General features: G+C 37.5%; 1 protein-coding gene across 1 annotated transcript in view; it reads left to right on the forward strand.

Moving 5' to 3' along the window:
• The window catches only part of GBE1 (1,4-alpha-glucan branching enzyme 1), a 149,437-nt gene that overhangs the window by 11,419 nt on the left and 112,491 nt on the right, over window positions 1-25,527 (forward strand). Inside the window, exon 2 of the mRNA XM_061453971.1 lies at window positions 20,455-20,624. Within this exon, the coding sequence (XP_061309955.1) occupies window positions 20,455-20,624 (170 nt within the window). The remainder of the gene's footprint in view (window positions 1-20,454; window positions 20,625-25,527) is intronic.

The following is a 25,527-nucleotide window of genomic DNA, read 5'->3' on the forward strand; positions in this document are numbered from 1 at the left end:
GCTGGCTTGATGCTTTTTTCTTTTGAGAAAGAGGCCTTTGATTATAATGTCAGTGTATGAAAGCATAATGTATGAAAATACATATTTCTTTCATGTTGCTAAGGTTGAACTTGGATAAAAAGCTCAAGTTTGCAGGAGGATAAGACTGGTGGAGGTTAGAGATGTTAACTGCCAGACTTACTCTTAGAGTGATAATGCCAGGTTATTATGTGGGGGAATTTAGCTGTGTTGCTTGTACATAAATTCCATCCCTTCCCTGTGTCCCCAGAACTTGCCATGAAGTGAATGCTGATTCATAGCGAGCATCTTTTCTCTATTTTTAAGATTATTTTTGTTTTCAGAGGCAGATGGATGCATCTTATGGCTCAAGATGGTACATAAGCTAGTTTTAAACTCATTTTGTCCTCACAGACCAGCATGAGCCACTATAGTTGGTTCTCATTCAGTGGCTGGCTATTCATGCTGATATTCAGGCTTCTCAAGCCCTAAGTGTGAGGTCCAGCAGAGCAGATAGGGCCTGTTCAGTGTCACTAGCTCTTAAATTACATTGCCATCTGCAAGGCTCCTAGTATGGTGTGTTTCAACAGGTTTCATGCATGTATTGTTTAAAATTAAACTGCTTATATTAATTTTTTTCAATCAGATAATAAAAAACCCACAAGTTCCTTGATAGTGATTAAGTTCTTAGTGGCAGCAGAAGACTTAATCTGTAAGTTTCACTATTCAAAAATACCCTTTATTTTCTGAGGAAAGCAGTCTGCTTTATCCATGAACTGGTAACAAGATGAAAAGTAGTGTTCATAGTACAGAAGTTAACGTAGTTCTTGACATCTTTAACAAGTAGAAGGTGTCTGTAGGTTTCACAATTGGTAAAATTAAAAGCAGCACAGTCAGTTTGTGTATTGAGATAAGTGTTTCCACTAAAACTTGTGAATTCTGGGAATGGTGTGTGTGGGGAAAATGGGGGAAATTAGAAACCACCTCCCCCCAGCCCTGCCAAGTTGTATATGTATACAACAGTATATATCTATAGCACTAAGGTAATCTTAAGGTATAATGCAGCTGCTACTTTCAGGATGGGATGTGATTGGCATGCTTGGAATCTACCCTGTGATAGTTCCCCAGGCAACTCTGCAACTCTTGGCATGTGCTAAGAGAAACTGGATGGAATGTGGAGTGGAGCGAAAGCCCGGCAGCCAGGCTGTGTTATACTCTGCAGGAGCAGGAATGTGAAGGCACCATGTACTGATAAACCTCACAGCAGCTGCCAAACAAGCAAACTCTATTTGTATTTTTAAAAGCAAAATGAGAGATTTTTACACCAGTGGGTTACAAAGTGTGTATGACTAGAGTCACTCAAGCTGCATAGGCATAGAGGTAAAAAAAATTGGAATTTGTGTTACTATGGATTATACTCTGGTTGTGTATCATTTAAAGCTTGTTTTTGTAGACAGTACCTTAACATTAGCAATCTCTGAACCTTATCCTGTCACAAACTTGTATTTTGTATAAGAAAAGACTTCAGCTGAAGTCCATTTTCTGTAAGTCTCTGGAGACTTGAATATTTGAAATAAGGGATTTGACTTATTGGGGCCTACAGGGATGCTGGGGAGGGACTTTCATTAGGGACTGTAGTGATAGAACAAGGGGTAATGGATTCAAACTGATACAGGGGAAGTTTAGATTGGATGTAAGGAAGAAGTTCTTTACTGTGAGGGTGATGAGGCACTGGAATGGGTTGCCCAAGAAGTTGTGAATGCTCCATCCCTGGTGGTGTTCAAGGCCAGGTTGGAATGGAGTCTTGGTGGCATGGTTTAGTGTGAAGAGCAGGGAATTGGAACTGGATGATCTTAAGGTCCTTTCCAACACTAGCTGTTCTATGATTCTGTTCTATGATTGTATGACTTGGTGATGCTGTCAGTGCACGTCCCTGCATAGGTTGGTCAAACCACCCTTTGATTTGGTGGGCTGTCCAGTAGGGTCCCCATAATGGAATGCAGATGGGCCACAATGGTCTGATCTTTCCTGTGAAACTGTCAGGCTGATCAAATATAAAGGGTTTGAGGAAACCCCCCGTATAATGTGACAGTATTGGCATGTGGGACAAATTTGGACAAGAAGGTGCAAGCACTAGTCACAGTCCGTAGACATAAACTGTTGACCAAGTCTAGGATTGGGTCCAGCTGTGCCCAGTCCCTGTAATATCTGATGATCAGCAGGAAAGCAGGGGGGTCCTTTCTGAACCTTGTGACTCAACAGGAAGGTATATCTAACGTGTCTTCTCCACTGGCCTAAGGTGTCCACCCTTTCTGTGGAAAGGTGTGAAAAGCTTTACTAAAAGATTAGGTACCTATATAGACCTAATGATTATTCTCAGTTGAAACTTAGCAAATTTGACCTAAATAGCGCTTGAATATAAACTATTAGCACAGACAGTAAACCAGGAATGTTGTTACTGCACAATAACAATGACTGGATTAAAATACCTTTGCCTTCTGAATAGGATCTCTTTTGGACCATGAAGTTATGGACTGAGTATTATAAGATAGTAAGTGATGTCTTTGAGTGTGACTATCACCAGTTGTGTATTTTGGTCAAGGTATATGTTTTTTTTGCTTAACAGTAAATAGCAGAAACAATTACATAAGCAATGAATACACTTTAATACCAGAAGCAAAAATTTGACTGAGCTGTGGGCCTTTGAATTGCAGAACAAGAAGTAAGGCATCACCTTCCATAATGTATTGTCATCAAAGTAGGCACCGGAGGCTTCAGTACTGAGCTTTCAGTAACAGCCATATTGAGCTTTCAGTAACATACTGAGGTTTCAGTAACAGCCATGGTCCACTTTAAGTGGTTTCCAACTTAAATGGAGGTAGCTAGAGTGGTAATTATGTCCATTAAGTGCCATTGTAGAACATTTTCACAATAATGACTTCTGACAGAAACATCTCCCAGACCCTGCAGAGGTAGGAAATGCCAGGTCTGTCAAGACTGATGCTTTTCCACATATCCCTCTGAACAGCTTGTTCATCTTCACATAGCAGGAATCAGTGTAGTTTGCTGCAAATCCAGTACCTGTCAGTTAATGTTGTTCAGTTATAACAGTGTTTAGTCAGAAATACTTAGTTCTGGGTTGGATAATCATTGCATTGCTTGTCAGGGAGACCAGAAAAGGGAGGTATTGAAGTAGGAAGTTCATAGAAAGTAGAAAATTTGCACAGAAAGACATCGCTAGTATAGCATACCATTTTGGTAGAGTGATTGTCCAGTGAATATAGCTCATAGGTGCAAGAGTATGCTTTTGATAATACATATTGTTGCTGGTGCCCACTGTAACACAAACAAAACATGTAGTGATAAATTCCTTGGTTGAATGGCATCTGCACTAAGGACACTTGCAGCAAAAAGGATATGGCTCACCAGTAGCATTTGATAATACATGAACAAGCACTTTTAGTATAAACCTGGTTTTAGAGCAATAGTCTTCATGTTTTGAAAGCTTGGAGACAGCTTCTAGGTACTTGTGTCCTCTAGATGTTGTTGTGTCTGACTGAAATACAAACTGACACCATGCTTGTGCAACTTGTGCATTTTAGTAAGAGGAAGCAAATTGGGCTTCAGGTATTTGGCTTTACTGATCACTGTGGGTTGTCAATTTCAGAGGCTGCTCTTGATATTGCTGACTTGTCAGCAGCATATGTATGTAGTTGGCTGTTTAACTGTAAAAATGGCACTGAGATTTCTTCACAGATAGTTTTTCTTAATTTAGTTTGTCTAATGCAAGCAACAACATTTATTCTGTGCTAAGGAAAGTAATGGGTCAGTAGTAAACAACAGTGACTTTTCTATTATTTTTTTTTACATTTTTCCAAACTAAGTTTCATCTGTCCAGTGCTTCCTTGTTCAAAAAACCCCATATGTGCTGAGAAAGTCAAGATATTGCCCATATTATGTTTTCTAAGTTTTTCTTGGTCATCTTTACTGAACTTTGTTGGTTGTCTGACAGGAACTTTAAGAAATCCAGGGATTTGTCAGAGGAGAGAAGGCTTTCAGACTCTAGAACCTTTTATGATATTTGTTCTGTCAATATTACTCCATAATAGCTGTTGGACAACACAGTGCTTACCATCATGCTTGTTACAGTAGTTAATATAAATTAAATATATACACCTTGTGGAGTTGAACAGGTATATGTTTTAGCCTTTGGTATTCCATAAATCAAGGGCCATAGTGATAATGGCTAGTTGAGAAGAAGCAAGAGAATAAAAAACAGAAATTGCTTGTGATGTGTTTTGATGTTTGGGGCTTTGTTTTTTTTTTTTTTTTTTGTAGTGTTACTCTTGGTATTTCCAGTGAGTGCTGCTAGTTGGAACAAGACGGTGAGACAGAACTGTGATAGAGAAACAATGACATAAAACCTTGAAATTACTAAAGCAGCTGTTTACGACCTTCTTGGAGTAATTGAAAGCTGACACTTGTTTTCTTCTGGCACAGAGATACATCATTGTGGCCTGATGGCTCCAAACCTAGCTTTGATGTTTTTGATGATGCAAAAGCATAAGTGATGACTGGGAGAGAAAAAATAATAAGCTTTTTTTTGTTGGGGGACCTACAGAATCTGATTTGCTGAAGTTTTTGGTTCTCAAATGTCAATGCAAAGAAAGTACTTGATCCCCTGCAGCTTGTAAATGACTTCTGGCTTTCTAGAGCTTTGTGCAGAATAGACTGATCAAGACTGAAGTTTCATGAACAGCTGTATTGGCGAAGATAGTGAGAGGCAGTTAAAGTCCAGAGTGTTCTGAGTCTCACTGTGATTCATTTTGGTGGCTGTCCCCTACAGAAGGGAAGAGGCATTGTAGAAACCTCAGAATTCGGAGTGATAAGAGCTTTCAGCTGGTAATATAAAAATCTAATAATCTGCAAGATATAAACAGGCTGTTTATAAAACAGCAGAGATGACAGTAGTGTTGTACATGTGTTTTGGCAATGAAAGCATCATTTGCTAGGTTAGAGGCTCTGGATTAAGATTTTCCTTTCTCCTGTTATTTCTGTTTATACTCTTTCATCAACTGATCCACTTGTAAACCATGAAAGAAACTGTAAGGAAATTGATATGCATACAAAGAAAGTGAATGCAAGCGTAGGGGAGGTATATGTGATTGCCAGTAATCTAAGATACATTAGAACACTTTGGTATTTGCAATAGTTGAGTATTTCTGTCATTATCTGCATTGTTGTTCTTATGCGTTTTACCATGTACTTGGGGTATTTTAAGCAGAGCAAGTTTCAGTAGATGTAAATTACTAAGTATTCACAGAACAATTCGGGATGGATGTGATCTCTGGATGCTATCTGTGTCCAAGACTCCTTCTCAGAAGCACCTCAGTTTTGAATTGGGACTGGATTTTGTTCTCTTAGGTGTCAAACTACGGAGATAAAAAGTCTGCACCTTGTCTGGGGCCCTGGTCCTAAGAGATTTTTTCTCTTCTGATAAAAGGGGTGCCAAGTAGACAATTCTTGTATATGTTTTACACTGAAGTGTCTTATCTTATACCCATTCAGATGACAATTGAAAAAGACTTCTAACTGGCATTAGATGCTAATGTACATGTAGTCTTGTAGAAGCTAAACAGCGAGTTCAAGTTCTCCAGAAGAAGGAAAGGTTAAGTGTGGAATTTTGTGTGTGTGTGGGTTATATACAGTTTACAGGTTATAGATTTATTTATGGAATACTAAATACACAGGCTACTGTGATGCAATGAACACATTGTGACAAAACCCATACATGTTAATTCTTTGTGTACCTAACAATATATTTTCTTCTTCCGTGACGCCTCAGAAGTCACTACCAGCTTTATTCTTGATGCCTATCTCATAAATGAAGAGGTTAATTTCCTGACAGAATGTGAACACCTAAAGTTGTTTGCTTATAATTTCTCCTCTCTTATTCCCTTGTGCTGGTTTGTATCAAGTTGACCTCAAATAAGGAGGCTATACTGACTGAAGCTTTGGAACTAAACTCCTGTCCTTCTTGGCTTCAGTTTGTAGGCTTTACTTTGGCAACTCTCCAGGCTGAGAGCTGGAGCTAGTACTGTTTTTCTAGGCTTAGTTCCAATTAGAGATACTACTTTCATGTTGTGTGTGTTTCAGGTGAAAGAAGGGAGAATGAGCACCCAGATTTGTGGATAAATGTATAAATACTTTGTTTTTTTTTTAGTCAAGATTATAGTGCACTGCTTTTTCTATGTTGTACTTTAAAGATAGACAGGTACTTTAAAATACAACTTTTCAAGCAGATGTAAATTGTCTAAATTCATCTATGAAGAGGAAAAAACATACTAAATAGACATAGGAATGTCATAATGAGGGTGAAAAATTACTAAAAAGGGAAGTGCTATCCAACATAGTCCCTTACTATACTGATCAACCTTTTTGCTCTTTGAGGTTATCCATCTGAAGTGACTGCTTAGTAATATTAATTTTATATACAAAAGGTTCTGTGTAAATAAAGTTTATGTCAAAATTTGGTATGAAAGACTGTCTAACTTTAGTAGTTATTTTAGAAGGTGCATGTAGTCTTAATCAGACAAGATGAATCTGAAATTGCAAAAATGGATTTTCTCCACCCGATAGACAGCTTGTTCATCTTGTAGTTCTCAACATTTGTCTAATACTAGGAGTTAATATTCCATGGCCTTTGGAGCCTTCCTGTGGTACTTCCTAAGACTAAGGCTGCAGCTGCGCTTGGGTGTGACGCATATCAGGATGACTAACCATGGCAATACCAAGTCTTCTTAAATTTGTGGGGGTTTTCTTTCTTCTCTCCCACCCTGTGAATTGCTGCGAGTGGCTTTGTGTATCCCAAGATACCTTGTCACTTCAGATATTTAAAATTCTGATGTAAACTTCACTATCTTGGTAAGTCTTGAATCATTTATCGTAGGTGACTTGTCTTGCATAATAATGCAGTATTAGTTGATACTCTTGCCTTTCTTTTGTTTACAATTTTCTTTAGTCATATAAATTCAAAACTTTAATCATAAGCTTCCTAATGTTGTGAAAGACAAGTCTCATTATAGACAAGAGACTTAACATGTGCTTGGAGGCTGCAAAGTAACGGTGACTTCTGTGATTATCAGGCTGTCCCTGCCAACATCAAATATGGCTACAATACCATCAGAAGGCAGATGTCTTGGAAGCTCTGTCATATAAGTACTTACGAGCTTTAATAACGTGGAAGTGGGTATGTGGTTGGGATGAATCCAGCAACTGCTGAGTAGTGCTCTTTCTGCAGTTAAGTGCTTAGCAAATTTTTGGCATGGAGCAATTCATGTATTTTTAGTCAGATTAAAGATTGTGTCAAGGAGATGCAGTAGCTTAATGTTTTGGAAGAATAGCCAGACTATGTAAAATCTGAACTCTTCTGTTTTCTACAGAGGTTTGAATATTTAGTATAATGCCTTTGAGAATTTGATGCTTATGCTTCTCTTTTTTTTTTTTGTTATGTTGTAAATTCGTTAACTTGTATTTCTCATCTTTGTACTTGTTCTTACTGAAGTCTGGAAAAAGAGCAGATTTTTAGGTTGTACCTTGAAGTTGCTTGGCCAGACAGTGGGCTGCTGCATACGGCTATTCACAGCAGCAGTCAACAACAGTACGTGCTTTTTGCTTGCTCATCTTCTGTGGGACTAGATGTGATTGCATGGGACTAGTGACAGACATTTAAGCACACAAGTTTTAATTACACTTCTGGTGTGCTGAAAATAAATGAAATAAACACTCTGCACTGTGGACTTTATAAATGTTTGAATACTTGCTTTCCTTGTTGGTCTTTTCTGCAGTGAAAGCAGTTAAGAAGAATTGAATTTAGAGAAGCTTGTGCTGTAAAGCCAGTGTAGCATTTCTGCTAAGGTGCCTGAACCTGGTGTGGTAATGTAGAAGGTAAAGTACTCAGTGCTGTGCCTCCTCTCACCCCCAAATCCTTCCAGGTCTTATTTTCTAGTCACTGGAGGTAGTGTTTTCTTCCTTGTACCTGTCTTCCAAAAGGGCAAGTTGTCTTTATCAGCATTAGAGGGAACCCAGCTAGCAGACCGTGCGTGCTTGTTGAGCTGAATGTGTGGTCTGTATGAACAGCCTGATGCAGCTACTGAGCCTAAATGGAAAACTCCTTGATCAAACCAATGAGCACTGATTCAAACTGGCATAGTGGTCAGCAGCAAAACCAAAAGTACGCTTTCCTTCCTGGCCCATGTTTAATACTTGTTTATCTATCCTCTACATGCAAGAATCTCACACATGCTTTTCTTTCTTGGAATACTGAAAAATTTTGTCACAATAAAATACAGGGAGGTAGTCTTAAAGTGGGTGACAAGTACTTAAAGGCCAGGGAGAAACCTACATTAGGAGTATATTTTTCTGCATGAGAGAGGGGAAGACAAACCACCTTTTTTTAGGTGGTGTATGAATACATGTGCATTCTGAAAGCAAGGTTAAACTTACAGGATTTAGAGAGTTATTTAATTATGTGGGATTCTGTAGGTTTATGGTCGCATTAGACGAGAGAAAAACTGTTACAAGGAGAGACTTGGTGCAGTAGTAAGGAAGCCAAGTGTTGCTATAGGTACCTTTCCCCTAGCCATCTTTAACAGCCTTTTGATGTGGCTATTCATTTAAATCTGTTTAAAGTTTGGCAAGGAAACAGCCCTGTACTAATGTAAGGGTTTATTTGTTTGCTAATTGTCAGATGGGAAGATTTTTATTTAACTATCTAATGTAAGTTTCAAATAGTGAACTGTTTGAATATACAAGTCACTGATCTGATCCATTAAATAAGGGTGTTTTAAGTTTCTGGAACATATTTGAGAAGGAGGTAAAGTAAAATATATAGAAATTAGTGATGTTGTTGCTGGAAGAGTTATAGAGTTTTCTGTTAAAAAAATCATGTAACTATTTTTACTGCAATGTGCCTGCTTAAGTGGGTCAGGTGGCTAAGGCAGTGAGGAATATCTGGTGTTTTGTTTGAAATAGTCAGGAGGGACTTCTGACCTCAAAGCTTTTTCCTGTTTGGTAGTAATGCTTGCAGCATTACTAGGAACATGGAAGTCAAACTAATGCAGCAGACTTGGAATCAAAATTTAGAATCATAGAATAGTTAGGGCTGGAAAGGACCTGAAGATCATCTAGTTCCAATCTCCTGCCATGGGCAGGGAGAAGACGTTTAGAAAGAAACACATGACTGGTTATGTTTAATGCTGTGGCAAGCTAATAAAAATCCACAGCATTCAAAATAGCTTTGAACAGCTAAAATTAAATAGTTACTGAAGTTCAAACTGTCTTGTCATCCTGTCCAGAACTTTCGCAACCCAGAGGAGGTCTGTGGACTGGTTCTGACCACGCAAGTGGTTGCTTTAGAAATGGTACTCACTGACATTTCCCAGTTAGTGAAGACCTGCAAGAGGTAACAACACTTGACCACCAAGAGGCATGCTATAAATTCTTAAGAAATGCTGTGATTTTTCCCCTGGAGCCTCTTGTATACCTACTGCTGTTTGTGTTATGATTCCAACTTTGTACTAGTGCTGTAGGAATCACCAGCTCTTCCGCAACTAGACCTTGGTATCTATTAACACAAAGATAGTCTGTTGGCTGTGGAATCAAATGGGAATTGATATACTGCTATTTACAGCTTCATTAAAATAATTCTGGTAAATAAAACATTTGAATAGTTTCCAGATTAAGGTGCTTTTAAGTGTATGTTAATATGAGGAGCAGAAACTTTTCTGGAATGTTCCACTAATAAATACATGCTTCCCAGAGGAAAAATAAACTGCTTTTAATATGGGGAAGCCCTACAGCTTACAGTTAAATAGTACTGAATAATAAGAAGGATTTTTGTATTGAAATTAAAAATGCATTGGTAAATCAGATGAATTTTTGTCTGTATCATGTCCCCATTACAAATTAATAACAACACTGTTCCTGAAGCTTACCTGATAATGTGATTAATGTTCAGTATTGCATATTCTAGTGTGTTTTAGTAATATAAAAACCTGAATGTTTTTAAAAAAAAAAACACAATTTCAAATTAAAGTAATAAATCAGAGTTACTGAAGTAAGGCCTGCAGTATGCCACAGTCATCCATGGGCACTGAGAGTATGGTATTTTGTCCCACATACTTCGGCAGCAAAAGGCTCTTTATCAGTTACTATCTTTCCAGTCACGCTTGTGTTCACGTCTTTGCTACATGCTCTGCTGATTACCTTGGAAAAGGGCAATGCTGTAACTGTTCAACTGACCTTTCAGTTTATTTTCTCTTGTGTAATATGAAACATGAGCTAACAGAGTCTTAGTCTACTCATTTAAAGAAAGAAATCTGTCTCTACATTTCTGTAGCTTTCTGCTCAAATATGATGGATTTTCTCTGTAGTTATGTTAATGCAAAAAGAACTCTAACTTAGTTCAGATATCGCCATAAAGAAACAGATTATTGTAGCTAAAAGTGGGGTTTTAGTGTACAATTAATACATAATTTAGACTATTTTGCAGTGGGATAGGGAGACAATGACTATTAAATGCAGAAATCTCATGTATCAGATGTGTAAAACTACATAAATGAATTATACTACTGATAAACTTGTTTCCTTATATACAGAGAAAAAAAACCCATACATAATTCCCATGATTTTGTTATTGCTGTTTTGTTTAGACTTTTCCCTCATGACAGGGAAGCTTGAGTGCTTTGGCAGATAGAGTATCCATAGGTGGGCTGTTCCAGGAAGCTGTTAACACAGCTCAGTATCATAATGGTTTTGAGGGTGGATGTGTTTTTTTGGGGGGTAACTTTTAATTTTAAAGAAGTAACTATATAGATATATATCAGTAGAGGGGAAGAGCTGGCCTTCTTGTAGCGAGTGTTAATAGTTATGTATATGCTCTTTTCACCTCTCTAGGTTCAGTTGATGTCTCTAAGTAGTTTGCTAGGCTTCTGATGGAAAGAAATTGCCTTTTGCTCCTTCTAAACACTAGTAATTTGTTATACTTATCCTGTAAGGTGCATCTATGTGTTTTTAATAAACTGAAGGAGCTGATACATGAACAAATGTTCTAAATGATAGATATTGTGGTGAAAGGTGGCCTTAGAAAAGGGGTTGGCTTAGATAAATCAGTGGAGCAATTATTACTGAATGATTGTATAAAGTTTATATTTGATACATCTTGTGATCACTTCTGCATTAGTTCTGAATTGAGGGATGTATGTTAGGATGATGGCAAAAACATTACTGTTGTCAAATGCTGGTGAAGCCACTAAATTATCCTAATGTTTAAAGCAGAGAAGAGGCTTGATTCTAGTCCCTTGTATTGTGCAGAAGGCACAGTGCCACAGCTTAAGTCAGCGAAAAATCTTCTTGCTAAAATACTGCTGAAGGGTATTTATATTCATTAGACTTCATAGGTCTTTACACCTCTGTTAGAAATAGCAACCACTGGTAGAATGTCAAGAAAAGCTTTGTAGCTTCCCTTTGTTTTCTGCCAGGTTTATTTTGTCATGCTCCTATGTACTAGACTGCATGTTGTTGTTAGGACTTGACTTACATGTCATTGCACTTCAAATTATGTTGAAAAACATTGACCAGTTACTTGTCCTGTATCATCAACTTGTAACAGAGCAAGTGATCACTCATTCATTGTCCCCAAGCAAGTATTTCTTAAAATAAGATATTGCATTTAGTTTGAGATGCAGAGCTGTGTTGCAACTCCATACTGAAATCATGGAACATCCAAAGAGAGTTGGGAGTTACTCGTTATCTGCATAGTAGAGAAAAGGCTTTTGAAGTTTTTGCCTTTCTTGCTTATTCTTATAATTTCTCTGGGTGGTCTTTTTATTAGCTAGTAATAAAGTACTTTTTCAGTACAAGTCAGAAATGGTTTTAACTGTGTTAGTACCTTATTGGAATAACTATCCACAAATTATTTGGATAACAATTTTATTACACCTGTAAGGAACTTAATATCATTGGACAACCCACAGAATCCTTAGTTTTCAGCTGAAAATGTGTGTTTAATTGCCTCTGACTTGGGAGAGAGGCAAAGTTCTTGTGTAGTGAAAAACTTACTAGAGCAGCTAGAACCTATAGGAAATTCAGATTTAGCCAGGCAGACTTCTCAAGACTGTGATGTCAGAAACGTGTAACATCTTACTTTTTACATGCATAAAAAGCATTTCTGGATGCCTGTAAACATCAGCCACTGCTATCTTGTACTCCTAGAGCATAATTCTCACAATTATTCTAACACTTCAAGGTTATATTCATTCTGGTGTTACTTAATCTATTTAAATGTACATTAAAAAGATTACCTGAATGCGAGAGGGCTTCTCTATGCAGAATGTGCAAGTCAGTCATCTAAAACTAAAGAGGTGATACAAGTTAAAATACATTAGATCTGCTGTTCTGCTTGAGATTTACTGAGCCTTTACTTACTGTTGTATAATACTCCGAATAGTCAAATCAAAACTGGCTAACAGGGGGTGGAGAAAAGAATGAAATAAAATCAAAACAGAAGCCTTGATTTTATTTTTTTTTTCACTAATGACAAATGAAGTTGAAGCAACTGCAAGCAGGAATTTGCTTTTGCCCCCGAATTGTAGTTCAGTGTGGTCTGATGCATTTGATTTGTTGGACTGCAGAAATTTGCTTTAGGAAGAGCTTCATCCATCCTACTCCCGTCTTCCTTCAATCCATTCCCTTAAGCAGCTGAATGATGACTGACTGAGTGGGTAACTAATTACAGAGTAAAGGAGAAGATGAGTATCAAGGACTCTGTAATCTGACCAGGGACTCTGCACTGGCTTTGGTGTTAGTGAAAGTATAACTGCACCTTCCAAGTGATAGCAGCAGTATTAAAGGTGACTTGTGAATGGCCCCATGCTCTTTATTTTGAAATACCTAGAGGTCTTGTATCTTCATTTTCAATTTATATTTTCATCTTTTCTTTTTTTTTTTCCTTCTTTCAAGTTGTAAATGTCACAGAAGGAATAGAAATGGGCATTATTAGTGATGATTGATTGTCTGGTTTGATATTGCCACATGTTCTTTCTTTGACTATCTTGAGAGAAATTAATTCTGTCGTGGCTTTCCAGGGAATCTTAGAGTACAGCACAGTCTTTGTCAGATACCTTACAGCTGTGCTTCATGAGGTGGCAATTATCACTTCTGAGATTTATGTGTGGTGGTTAAAGATACACATTGCACTTAGTGGACTGTGCTGTGGAGATCAAAAAGCTCCTGGTCCTGATCCAGAGAGCCTGGACCGTGTGGCTCTGTGTAGCTGTATCAGATGAAATTTAGAGGCAGGAATACCTATTTGTAATCAGGCTCTATGAAATGCCATAGTGTGCTGTCTGTTGAATCTGACCTAGTTACTCTGAGGGTTGTGGCAGACCACAGGGGAGTCTGGTTTTGTAACATGGTTCTCTGAGCAGATTTTACTGCTGCAGATGAACATGACTGACTAGGTGCAAAGTGGTAAGGGCTGCTTAAGTACAGAAATTTGACCAAAGTGTCATTACATCTTAACGTTCAAACAGTTCTTCCTTTTCTGTAGCTGTTGAGCTTTCTTAAAGATGTGGTTGGTGTTTACATGTTCAGTGTAGACATTTAGAGGGTAGCTGTCACTGCTAGTTGATGATAGCTTTGCAAGATTTTGGACATCATTCTCTAAAGAATGGGTTGCTGGTGATATCAGGGGAACTACAGCTCTTGAGCCTTTCTTGGTATATAATTCAAAACCAGCTGTTAATCTCTTGTCACATTCCTGCAGTAGACTATCAGAACTAAAATCAGCAATTTCCAATTCCTTATCTTCTAAATTTCAAAAACATGGCTTTATTTGAATAATATGTTACTGTAGGAAAATAAACTTTTAAAAATTGTGACAGTTTATTCCTTGTCCTATAGACAGTATAAACAGTATTACATTGGTGAATGTGTGGTACATCTACGCTGATTATTATTTTTTGGGGGACATTGGACTAGATCTCCAGAGGTCCCTTCCTACCCTAAGAAATGTGTGATTCTCTGATTCTGTGACTTTGTTTTGATTTTTTCTTTTTTTTTTTTTCCTGACCCTTTTGATTGTTCCTAGGAATTGTAAGCTAGAGCATAGCTACACCTTAACAGGGGATGGTTTGACAGTCTCTCCATATCAGTTGGTGAATATGATTTCCATCCTGCTCCACCTCTGGCTTCCTGCACTGTCACAGTGAGCTTCAACAACTCTGAACATAGCATGCAATCTCAGTGTTGTTTCAGGGATGTGATGGTTTAAATTCTTCTTTTCAGGATGTACAAATGCTTTAAAATCAAAACCCCTCAACTAAAAATGCCCAGAGAGTCAGCAGGGCCCTGTTCTTTACCTCTGAGTACTATAACTGGAAAGCTGAAGGAGAATTTCAGGTCAGTGTAATTTTGGAACAGGATGATGGTATGTTAGCCCTCAAGGAGAGCCGCTGTGTGGGGATGTTGGGAAGATCCTAAGATTGCAAAGCTCTGTAGCAGTTTTCCAGTCATAAGTTGGGGTGGGACCTGAAGCGTTTTTGAAAATGGAGTTCAGAAATCTCATTAAGTTTATGAATAGTGTTGTTCATGATATGTCTGTGATGGCACAAGACAGGATTTGATGGCCTCTTGGCCTCTTCACTTGCCTGTTCGCTGTTTTATTGTAATGTTGATACAGCTGCTTCTGTGGCAGGGAACAGTGGGAGGCTGGCAGTAAGAGGCAGCATTCCCCTAAGAGGCTTTAGGATTAAGCTGATAAGTAGATAAGTGATATCTCAAAATCGAAACCAGTTTTGCTTAAGGCTCGCTGTTTAAATGAGGAAGGGGATAAACCAAACCATTTTCCCCTTTCTGTTATTTTAGTCTTTCCAATGCCTACATTGGAAGAAATGTAAAGAAACATAATGGATGTAGCTGAGAGTTTTATTTTCGTTGGACTCTGGCTTTATTTTTAACCTTGAAACTACTGTAAATGTTTGTTTAATGCAAAGAGGGAGGATTTGGCCATGGAATACCAAGTATGAGGGGCATTCCTCTTTACATCCTTTTTTCTTTGATACCTGCGGAATTTGGCTTTCATATGGTCAGAGGTAACATTGGCATTAATACTGGGCCAATACTGTAGAACTAAATTATGGCACAAAAGCTGATTTGGACAAAAAAAAAACCTAAGAGATGAATAGCTCCTGAAATCAGTATCATAAGCAGAAAAGGGACTAAAATGAAGAATTTCAGTGCTGACACCACAGGTCTTAAAACAAGCTGGTGGTTCTGTAAACTGCAATAACTAAACTTTATAAAGAGGTATGAGAATGGGCATAAAAATGTCTTGAAATTTTGCAGCTCTCTTTGATTTCAGCACTAGACTGATGAAATGAAGGTATCTTGCATGCTTCTAAGGTCTTTGTGGGTATACTAGTTTCTGTTTAAATTCCTGTGATGCTTAAGAAAACTCAAGTTTATCTGGTTAAATCTAAGTTTAAAGTATTAGAATACCTTTTTTTTTTTTTGTTCTACAAAGTGGCCAGGAAGGAGTTAATACCTCTGGTTGCTTGGAAGAATAAAAGACCTGAAGGCTTTATGTGAACCCTAATTCAGTATCCTGACCTACCATCATACTTCTTTAGTAGTCTGCCAAAAGCCTTATATCATTAAGGCAGTTGGCTTTGGGGAGGCTTAAATTTCTTTTATCCTCCATACTGAGGCTACTAATTTTACCATATGCCTTAGACATTTTTTAAGGGGATCAATAGCTGAATGAAGGCAGTGGTTGATAGGAACTGCAGCATCAGGAGAGTTTTTTTATATCATGGTTACCAAATAAATAGAACATTCTTTGTGCAAGAACTGTATGGCTTTGCATTGAACTGAAAGACTTCAGGCCATCTTTTTCTGATAATTGTATGCTTCTACTGTATACGTTTTAGATCTCTAGGTATTCTTAAGACAAAATATTTGAGGGTCTTTTAGTGGTGGAAGTGTGAGGAGTAAGTGCTCACCTGAAATGTCAACCCTTGAAGTGGCTAATGACAGTACTGTGTCTACTCCTTCTCTATGAAGGCTTTTTTATTGCCAAGATACTTTCTGCATAGCCATTATACTAATTCATGTTTGATGTTATAATCCTCCTACTATGGAAAGTCAGCCAATTCCTACACTTCTCTTGTAAGGCTTTAAACAAAGCTGCATATAAAGCATGGGATTTAAAGCAATGCTGTGTTACAAATTATGAATGTAACAATACGAAAAGCCTGTCATGACCCTGTTTCAAATGATGTTACCAGTACTTCACAATGACATAGTAGTGGAAAAAATGCTGGTGTAAAAGTGCGATTCTGTTACCAAATGTCTTGTTTGAAGCTGGGTGTATGTGTATTTGGGGAAAGGCTTGCTTTCTAGTAAGTCTGAAGAAAACAGCTTCAGTATTTTACTTCTAAAATCCATTGCTCTGTTAACATAGGTAAGGTGAATGGATATGGGACTTGAATTGAAAAGCCTGCTTTTACATAAGAACTCCAGGAGTTAAGGAATACAGTGAAAGCAGGCCCCTTCTGCTGCCTTCACTTGTCACATGTGTGTTGTACCTGCATGTGGTAAGGGACTTAATGTACAACTTTTTCCAGTTACTTGAGACTCCTGTACCTGATGTTACATGGATCCTGTTGTTGCTCTATTTTTTTTTTTGTCTCAGAGGTAATGGTTGTACTTGTCAAGGTACACCTGGCTGTGGTTTTTACCTTGTAATCCTCTTCAGTGTCAACTTTAATGCAGGGAAGTGGAAAAATGTTACGGTTTTGCAGTCATTCATTAAGCTGTGAAGACTTGAAATGTGTGAAAGAAGGCATCAGCCTTTTGTCCTGTCTTGCAGCTCTGGATGCTGTTGCTGACTATGTTCACATGTCCAGAATTTTACAAGGTTGTCTCACTTTTGAAGTGTCCCAAGTGTCCAGGGTCTGTCTGACTATATATATGTCATACAAGTATAGATGCATAACTGAACATGACATAACTTTCAGTCTTAACAATGTCATGTCTCTGTCTCTTCTTTTAACACTTGCATGCTCTTAGTGAACAATATATATCTTTGGAACAAAAATGTTTTTCCTGTCATTTTATGTGTAATCTTGGAGTTTCAGTCTGGTGGATCAAAAAAGTCTTTCACAGTCTTCAGCAGCATAGAAATGAAAGCTAAAATTTCTGTGAAAGCAAAACCTTAAGTTTCCTAAATCTGGTTATGAGCATGCACTCAATTCTTTCCTTTAAAGCAGCAACAAGATACAGAACTATGCTTCTGCTGTTTTACAAGACCTTCTATGACAGGTAACCTTGTTCTGTGTCCAGATGAGTTTCATCTCCTGAGATTAGTTTTCAGAATAGTTTACGGCATAAGTAATTGATCCATTTCAGAAGCTGCTGGGGTTTCTTTTTTTGTGAACTTTGTGCAAACTACAGTTCTATATTTGATAATTTCAGGAGGTGGTTGAAAAACCCCAAACTGATTGACTTCTAGATTATCATTTAAAAACAGCTATGGAGACCCATTGTTGTTTAACAAGTCATGACTTCTGCAGCGATAATGCAACAGTAATACCTAAACTAACTTGCTCTATCACTAAGACGTTACTGTAATAATGTTTTACATTCCTGATGAGCAACTTCTCTAATCTGCTCTCTTCCTTGGCCTCCCCATCCTTCACAATAAATGATTTTTATTGAGCATGTAATTTTGCTCACCACTATTGCGAAGTAAGCAAAAAGAGTAGGTTTGTTTTGTGTTTGTTTTTTTTTAACAGTAATACTCATGATGATTTCACATTAATTATCACGATCTCTGTTTCATGGTCTCAGTGTTTGCTTAAACTTTGAATTTACTGAAAGGCAAAAATTGAAACCAGTGGATGTACTCTTACTGCTTTTATAACAAGAATCTAGAGCTTACAAGGTGTTTATTACTATCAGTGTTTTTTTTTTTTGTAAAGACATAAATCACAAAATTGCTTTCTGAAAGTCCATTTTCATCCCTTCCACCCCATAAACTCACTCTCAAATCCTGCATTTGTTTGCTGCTTATTTCTTTGGAATGAGATAAATGGGCTTGATTCCCCTTTGCTGGGGAGAACTTGTCGAGGAAAGGCAGTGGGCCATGAACATGTGTGTGCCTCTAGGTTATGTATTTCATCCTTTTTCTTTTCTCTTTAGAGGTTTCAGTTCTCCTCTGTGACCTGCTGTTCTTCTCTGTTAATAAATGTATCATTTCCTTCCTCTGCATCTTTCAGAGATTTGTATGACTAACTTGTGCTTAAGGATGAATTTTACGATTTTGTCCTGAATGTGGGAAATGCCTCATCCAGCCAAAGGTGTTCTTAAAACTGTTGAAAATGTCTTTTTAAAAAGTACAGGGAGAAAAAAATTAATTTTAAGTAGATAACCTACTCCAAAACACCTTTATTTTAAGTGTGTCAAACTCAATTGCTTCAGTTAGATCTTCTCAGGAGTTACAACAGCTTCCTACAGTGTACACAGAAGGGTTTCTGCTTCAGCTGCAGTGGAAGTAGTTAAAAATAATGCATGTGGCATGCAGCAATTTTGAAACAGCTTATGTACGGCTGAGCAGTGTGGATTTGCAGATACTACTGTCCAGCTTGTTTGATGTAACCTATATATATTAAAGTAAGGCTTAAAATTTGAAAGCTATACAAATCAAAAAGCTCCCCCCCCCCCCCCCCGAAGAACTGTTCAAGAATGGAGTAATTTTGTCTTTACCAAATGCCATATACTGAGCTTTTGAGGCTGTTTGTGACTGCTCAGTGTTTCTGTATTTAAACATTATTTATATAAATCTTTTTGTGATTGCAGTTGGTTAAAACTTCAGTCATCCAGGTTTGTGTGTATATATAATACTCTTACACTTGGAAATCTGATAAAATACTCTCCCTCAAGCACTATAAATGAAACTGAGCCGTAGTAGTTAGTAATGCACTTCTGAGCACTATACCCATGAGCAAGTTCTAAAGGAATGATGCGGGTGGATGGGCAAGAAGTTGTTAAGTGTATTTGCTATAGTGTATCCTGGGGCATTTTCAAATCTTGATGATTTTAAAGGTGAGCATCAATCTTCCTAATAAAGACTTTCTGGGAAATTAACCTGAAAAGTAGTCATAGTACTTGAAATTAGCATAGGTAGTGTTATTTTACCTTAACCAGTAAATAGGCATTTTAATCTTATACTTTGAACTAATAAAGGGCCAATTCTAAGACATAACTTTAAAACAAATTCGAGTGCAGTGTCCAAGTTCTGACACTGCAAGTGGCTGCCTCCTTTTTACTAAAAAAGCATTATCCCATAGTGCTGTTTTGCTTCTTTCCTGTAGCTATTTCCTTTTTCAAAATGCAGTAAGTGTAATGAGGCAGGCAAGTTGTCCTTGATGGGATTCTTATTAGTGTTTAACGTTTTGGAAGTCTCCTTTCCATTTATGGGGAATATAAACTCATTTCTGATTTACCTTGGGGATGCCTTACTTAAAAACCCCATATGGGCAGCATTAATTAAATGCTTAACTAAAGCTTTTAGCTGTGCTTCTTCACATAGTAGCTCGCATCTTGGGAGACAAAGCTGACCCTCTTGTGTGTATTATCCACCTGATATGTGTTTCTTGAACTGATGGGAACTTCTTTGTGAAAAACATGGCAAAACATCACAAATTTTACTAGCAAATTTTTACATGAGAAGTTTAAGGCATTTCAGGCCCTACTGGGATAAGTAGGGTATGGTCTCTGTAATTACTTTCATCAAGTGGTAATTTTGTTTTTCAAATCACTGAAGTGTCAGGTGGCTGCAGAGTCTTGCTGATGGCTTCTCTAAAGAGGTTGCATAAGGAGCTGCTTTCTGCAAGTATTAGGCTAGCGTTACTTTCTCCATCCTTACATGCTGTACTGCAAACTTTTCAGTGTCTTGAGATTATCTGTTAAAACTGGCTGTGAGAGGTGTAGAAGGCTTATGCAATTCTTCCTAGGATGTCTTTGTGCTGCATTAATAAGATGGAAGAAAAAGTTCTAGGCTGTTCCGAGTGTGAAGTTCTCCTGTTGTGTAGTAATACTATGATTTCTTGACTGCCAATCAAGAGTTGTAGTCTGAGTGTGAACTGTTCCCGTAGAAGAGAGAAAATACAGACAAATGTGATGATTGCAGATTTGCACTGTGTAGCAACCACGGAGAAGTTGTGTGGTTGGTATTTATTATGTTTCTCTAGTTCTGTAGGGGGCAGTGAATCTGATATTGTAGCCTGAAGATATAGTCTGACAGTTTGTCTCACTGAATGTTTCTGGTTTTAATGTTCTTATACTTTTTAATGTAAGATACTAAACTTTCTACAAATGTATTTTTTTCATTGACAGATATTCTCTGTTTTATAATCACTTGAAGAACATTGAGGAAAATGAAGGTGGCCTTGATAAGTTTTCCAAGAGTTACAAAACCTTTGGAGTTAACCAACTGGCAGATGGTGGAATATATTGCAAAGAGTGGGCACCGGGAGCAGAAGCAGTGTTTCTCGCAGGTGACTTCAGTAAGTATTTTTAGGGTTATTTCTTCTCTCCTCCACTATGATTTAGATCAATATCCTCTTGCCTTAAAGACAATTTTGTAGCAATGATGAAATTCTTGTAGTGAAAATGTATGTCATAGCTTAAACTAGTAATATTTCATTTCACATCACAGTAGCCTAAGAATGTACATGTTTGTATTGCGTTGCTTGCATTATGCATATATGTATTTTAATACCCACAAGGCAATTACTTGTATAAAGGATCTAGCTTGATCACACTGCAATTCAGGCTGTGTCTAAACTACCTGGGGTTCTTCCTGAAGCTCTGCAGTTAGGCTTCTATAAAACTGTGTACCAAGGAGAAATAACAGGAATAATTTGCTTTATCTGCTTTCTGCTTTTACTGATGCTGTCCAAGGGTCAAGGCCTTTAAGAAATGCCACTCATCATGAGATTGTAGACAAAAGTCCTGCTGAAAAATGGTAACCTGTAATCAAACTAAATACTTCTAAAAGAGTATGTGGTGCTCTGTTTTGAGGGGAGGAGGAGGAAGGATGTTGGCAGAACAGGAAGGTGGCAGGATTACATGGAGGAATTTCATTGGTTACTCGGAGAACCAAGAATATGATTCACTGAACTTGAGACAAAAATGTAAATTTACTCCTTATTTTGGAAGTAAATAAGGAACAATTACACTGCAACAGTGTTCTGCAAATTCTTAAATGGAAGTGACATGCATTTTTTTCTCTGAAGTCCTGCAATACCAGTTTCACTCTCTCCTTTTTGTTTGGGGTCATGGGGGATCTAGTTCTGTTTTTCTGTTTGAACTCTCTGTCCCTTCTTTAGGATTAGGTATTAGTCCATCAGGATACTAGGAATTCCATTGCTGACTCTTACTGAAGTGAGACATTCTCTGTGAAATAGTTTGGTTCATTTAACTGCATTTCAGAGCTATGCAGTGTTATTTATCCAACTTTTCTTTTGTAGAAGTACTGGTCTGGTGTATGTTCAGTCAGTGTATTTATATTACAAAAACTATGAATTGCCAATTTGAGGTAACTAACTTTGTGTTTACGCAGAAGTATTTAAATGCTGAGTTTTACTTCTTTCTTACCTTGCCTTTGTTTGAGGAAACTATGGAAGAACAAACTCTGTATTTAAGGAAGTAACAAACTTGAAATTGTATGTGCATGTGTAACTTTAAACTGATAAGACTTTTTACATATGCCATTAGTTGTAGTATCTAGTGGTGCTTTCTAAAGTATCGTAGTTCAGCATCTGTAATACGTGTGCAGTAATAAAGAAACAAATGGACTATCTAGGCAGTGTGCTTCAGATCCATTAAGATTACTCTCGGTGCTTTGTAACAACAGTCTGTTTTAATACTGTTTTTCCATAGCCGTAAGATCAATACACTTATAAATGGAATAAGCAAAAGCAAATATTTATATATTCACATTATGCTTCAGTTTTCAGAGTCATAAAATGCATCTATTGTAGTTGTCAGGAAACTGTATTCTTTCTTCCTGTTGAAGAACTCAGTGGGAGGGTCTGTGTCCACTATTCACTGTGATAATTTGAATTTACAGACTATTATTCTCTAAAAGAGCTTGGGTTTGATGCATGCAGAAGACAAACATAAAAGTTAGTGCACTACTATTTTCAGCCATGGTCCTGTTTGATAGAGGTAACCTAGTGAACAGTCGAGTAGCTTTTCTTGAAATACTTCCTGTCTTTTTATTGAACTAAACATTGATAAAATAGGTTATTGTAGCACTTGAATTTTAATGTGGGGATGAGATGTCCTCTTATTCACAACTGAATAATGAATCATGAGTATAGTTCACCTACTGCTAATAATAATGATTTCAGCCATCACTACTGACTGCAAGACAGCTAGATGAGGGTATTTTAATACTTTATATGTGTAAACTACACAGAAAACTCTCGTCCTTACCCTTCTTCTACTTGCTACAACCCCCCCATTGCTCATGGGATTTATGTGGTGGATGTAAGTCTTCAACAGTGTTGAGTAGTTTAACTTGGAATACATTTATTTTAAATACGTATTTTAATCGATGGCCATTTTAAAACCAGACTTTTAATGACATTAATGTCTAGTATTTTAAAAAGAGGGTATAACTTGCAAATTGACTTAGCAGGTTGGTGGAGGAAGTAAACATATCATAGAATCATAGAATCCCACTGTGGAAGGGACCCCAAGGATTGTGTAGTCCAACCTTTCATGGCAAAGCAAGATTTGGCTGGATGAAAGGGTCTAGATCACAAGTGTCCAATGTTAGGGAATCCACCACTATGCTGGGGAGACTTTTATAATGGCTGAGTGTTCTTGCTGTGAAAAATTTGTCTTGTGTCCACTTGGAATCTCCCAAGAATTAATTCGTACTTATTACCCCGTGTCATTTCCATATGACTCCTTGTAAAAAAGGCCGTCTCCATCTTCTTCGTAGCCACCATTTACATACTGGAGTATGGTGATAAGGTCTTCCCTAAAACTTCTTTTCTCAAAGCTGAACAACCCTAGTTCTCTAACTCCTTTCTTACATGGCATGCTTCCCAGTCCTTCCTTTATGGCCCTTCTCTGGACCCACTCTAGCCTTCCCACATCTTTTTTTGAAGAGTGGGGACCAAAACTGAACACAGTATTTCAGGTGTGGCCTGACAAGCGCTGAGTAGAATATGTATACCAGAATACAGTAGCTAAAAACTGGAATGGTTTTCTAAACTCTATTTCCTTTAAAATATTTCATGTAATACATCATATGAAGTAGAAATTTAGGACTAATATCTTAGAGTGGTTGTGTCTGCATGTAATGAAATGTGGCAGTAAGAAGTTAAAAAACCCACTAAAAAGTAGTTCTCTCTAATGTGGAAAACCTGTTTGTCCTGTATCATATTAATCAGTCATAGCAAAGTATTCATTCCCAAAGGGAAAGGTGGCATACTTGGAAAGTCTAGAGGAATTGAAGATTGTCATTCAATTCAGATGAGCTTTAATAATATTCTGATGAGAAATTGGGTCGCAGACTCCTAAGATTCAGATTCAGGTTGCTACAGATATGTTTAATTAAAACTGAATCCCTTTAACCTTTCTTTAAGTATTCAAACAGGTTAAAGTCTGAAGCTAAATTTATGATTATATTGTATTTAAATTGAATATCAGGATTGATTTTAATAATAATTTTTTCATAAAACTTTTTATAAGGAGAATTGTAATTGGACTATGTGAGGGTAAGATGGGAATTTTAAACAAGGAAACAAACATGGAACTTTAATGACAGCAGATCTTTAGGTTTTAAATTGAAATGTGATGGTATGTGATGTAAAAATAGTCAATTCATGCTTTGTATTTTAGTTCTTTTATAAGGAGATTCAATTTCTCAGTATTTTTGTGCCTCATTCTGCGACACTTTTAATGAATGGCATAGCTCCTAGTTATAGAATAATTGTTAGTATCACTGTGCATTCTGGAGGAAAAGTAGAATCCAGTACAAATCTGTACTTGGATTCAAGAATGAGAAACATCAGTTCAGGAAAATCCCAATACTTTCAGAGTTCTTTAACGTCTTTAAAACTCCATAATTGGAGAGAAGAAAGTATTGTATCTGTTTGTGTTCTGGTATGATGCTTTACGCCATCTGAGAAGTGTTAAATGAACATCCAAAACCGTAAAGATTTGTCAGTTAGTACCTTTAGCATCTCAGTGAATCAAGTTTATGAGGCAATTAGCTGAATTTCTGATACTAGAGGCAGTATTAACAGTGTAGCTACCTTAAAATGTCTCAGTAGTAACACACTGAATATTTTACTTGCATGCTGTCTTGCTGAGGAACTTGGTGTCTACTGGCAATTTATTGCTAATTTAAAATCAACTATTCCAAAATAAGTCACTGGACTGCAACTTCTGAGGATAAACCACAGAATTTGTTTGGGAATTAGAATACTTCAAATTGTGTTTAGCTGTGCAGAGACTCAGTAGGTTATCTGTAAGCAATATTATAATTAAAACAGGAAAACCCCCAAACACGCAAAACCCCTCAGCACTACTGGCTTTAAGACACTTGAAAGAGTAAAGTATGTACATGCTAATTTGGAGGTCAGTATTTAATACAATACTGTCATATTTGTGGTTTCTGGCCTTTAGTTCTCTTTTTTCTTTTCTCTGTCTTCCTTTCCCTCCTTCCCAGCTAACAGTATATCTAAAATGTTGAGTACTCTGGAATGTCTGTTTGTTTTCTGCTTTCTTTTTCTTGCACTAGTGGGAAAGGCTTCAGCTGAAGGTAGAAGGATGGTGGGCTGGTTGGTTTTGGGAGGAGGTTTATTTATTATTTAAGCTCTGACAGGTTTCTTCACAGTGAAGAAAGGGGAATTTATGCCACCAGCCCTCATAATTTTGGTATCTGACAGCTGACTGGAAACTTTTCATAGTAGGAACTCTCCCTCCCCCAGACTTGACTCAAATTTGTACTGAAATGCAGTCTAGAGGCTAGTGTGATATGATACCGAACTTCTCGCTACTTTCTTCGAAGGTTTGTACAGAGAAATACCTAGATTTCATGAGTAAGGTGAAACAGTGCTATACTTCTGTGGCTGCAGACTAGTGAAGGCAGTAGGCTGAAGTATAAGCTGCTGTTAATGTCCCGGGAGACTTCCTATCTGAGAAGTAATGACATGTGTTCTTATGTCAGTGTTTGAGCTGTTTAGCCACTTTTTAAGCGGATTATGTTAACAACCCTGCTGTTGAGCTGTTGGCCAGGAGGAAGACATAATTGGCCACTCTGTAGAACAGTATAGTGTCATTAGAGAATCTCTCCGTTTGTGTCCCAAGCAAATGATATAAAGGTATTTTGTGAGGTAGTGGGAGTTTGATGGCTCTCCCCTTGTGTGAACTGCTGTTTGTGTG

The sequence above is a fragment of the Pezoporus flaviventris genome, unplaced genomic scaffold, assembly GCF_033815535.1.
Source record: "Pezoporus flaviventris isolate CSIRO_AGI_PZ_B2104156 unplaced genomic scaffold, CSIRO_AGI_Pfla_v1 ptg000015l, whole genome shotgun sequence".
Classification (NCBI taxonomy): Eukaryota; Metazoa; Chordata; class Aves; order Psittaciformes; family Psittacidae; genus Pezoporus; species Pezoporus flaviventris.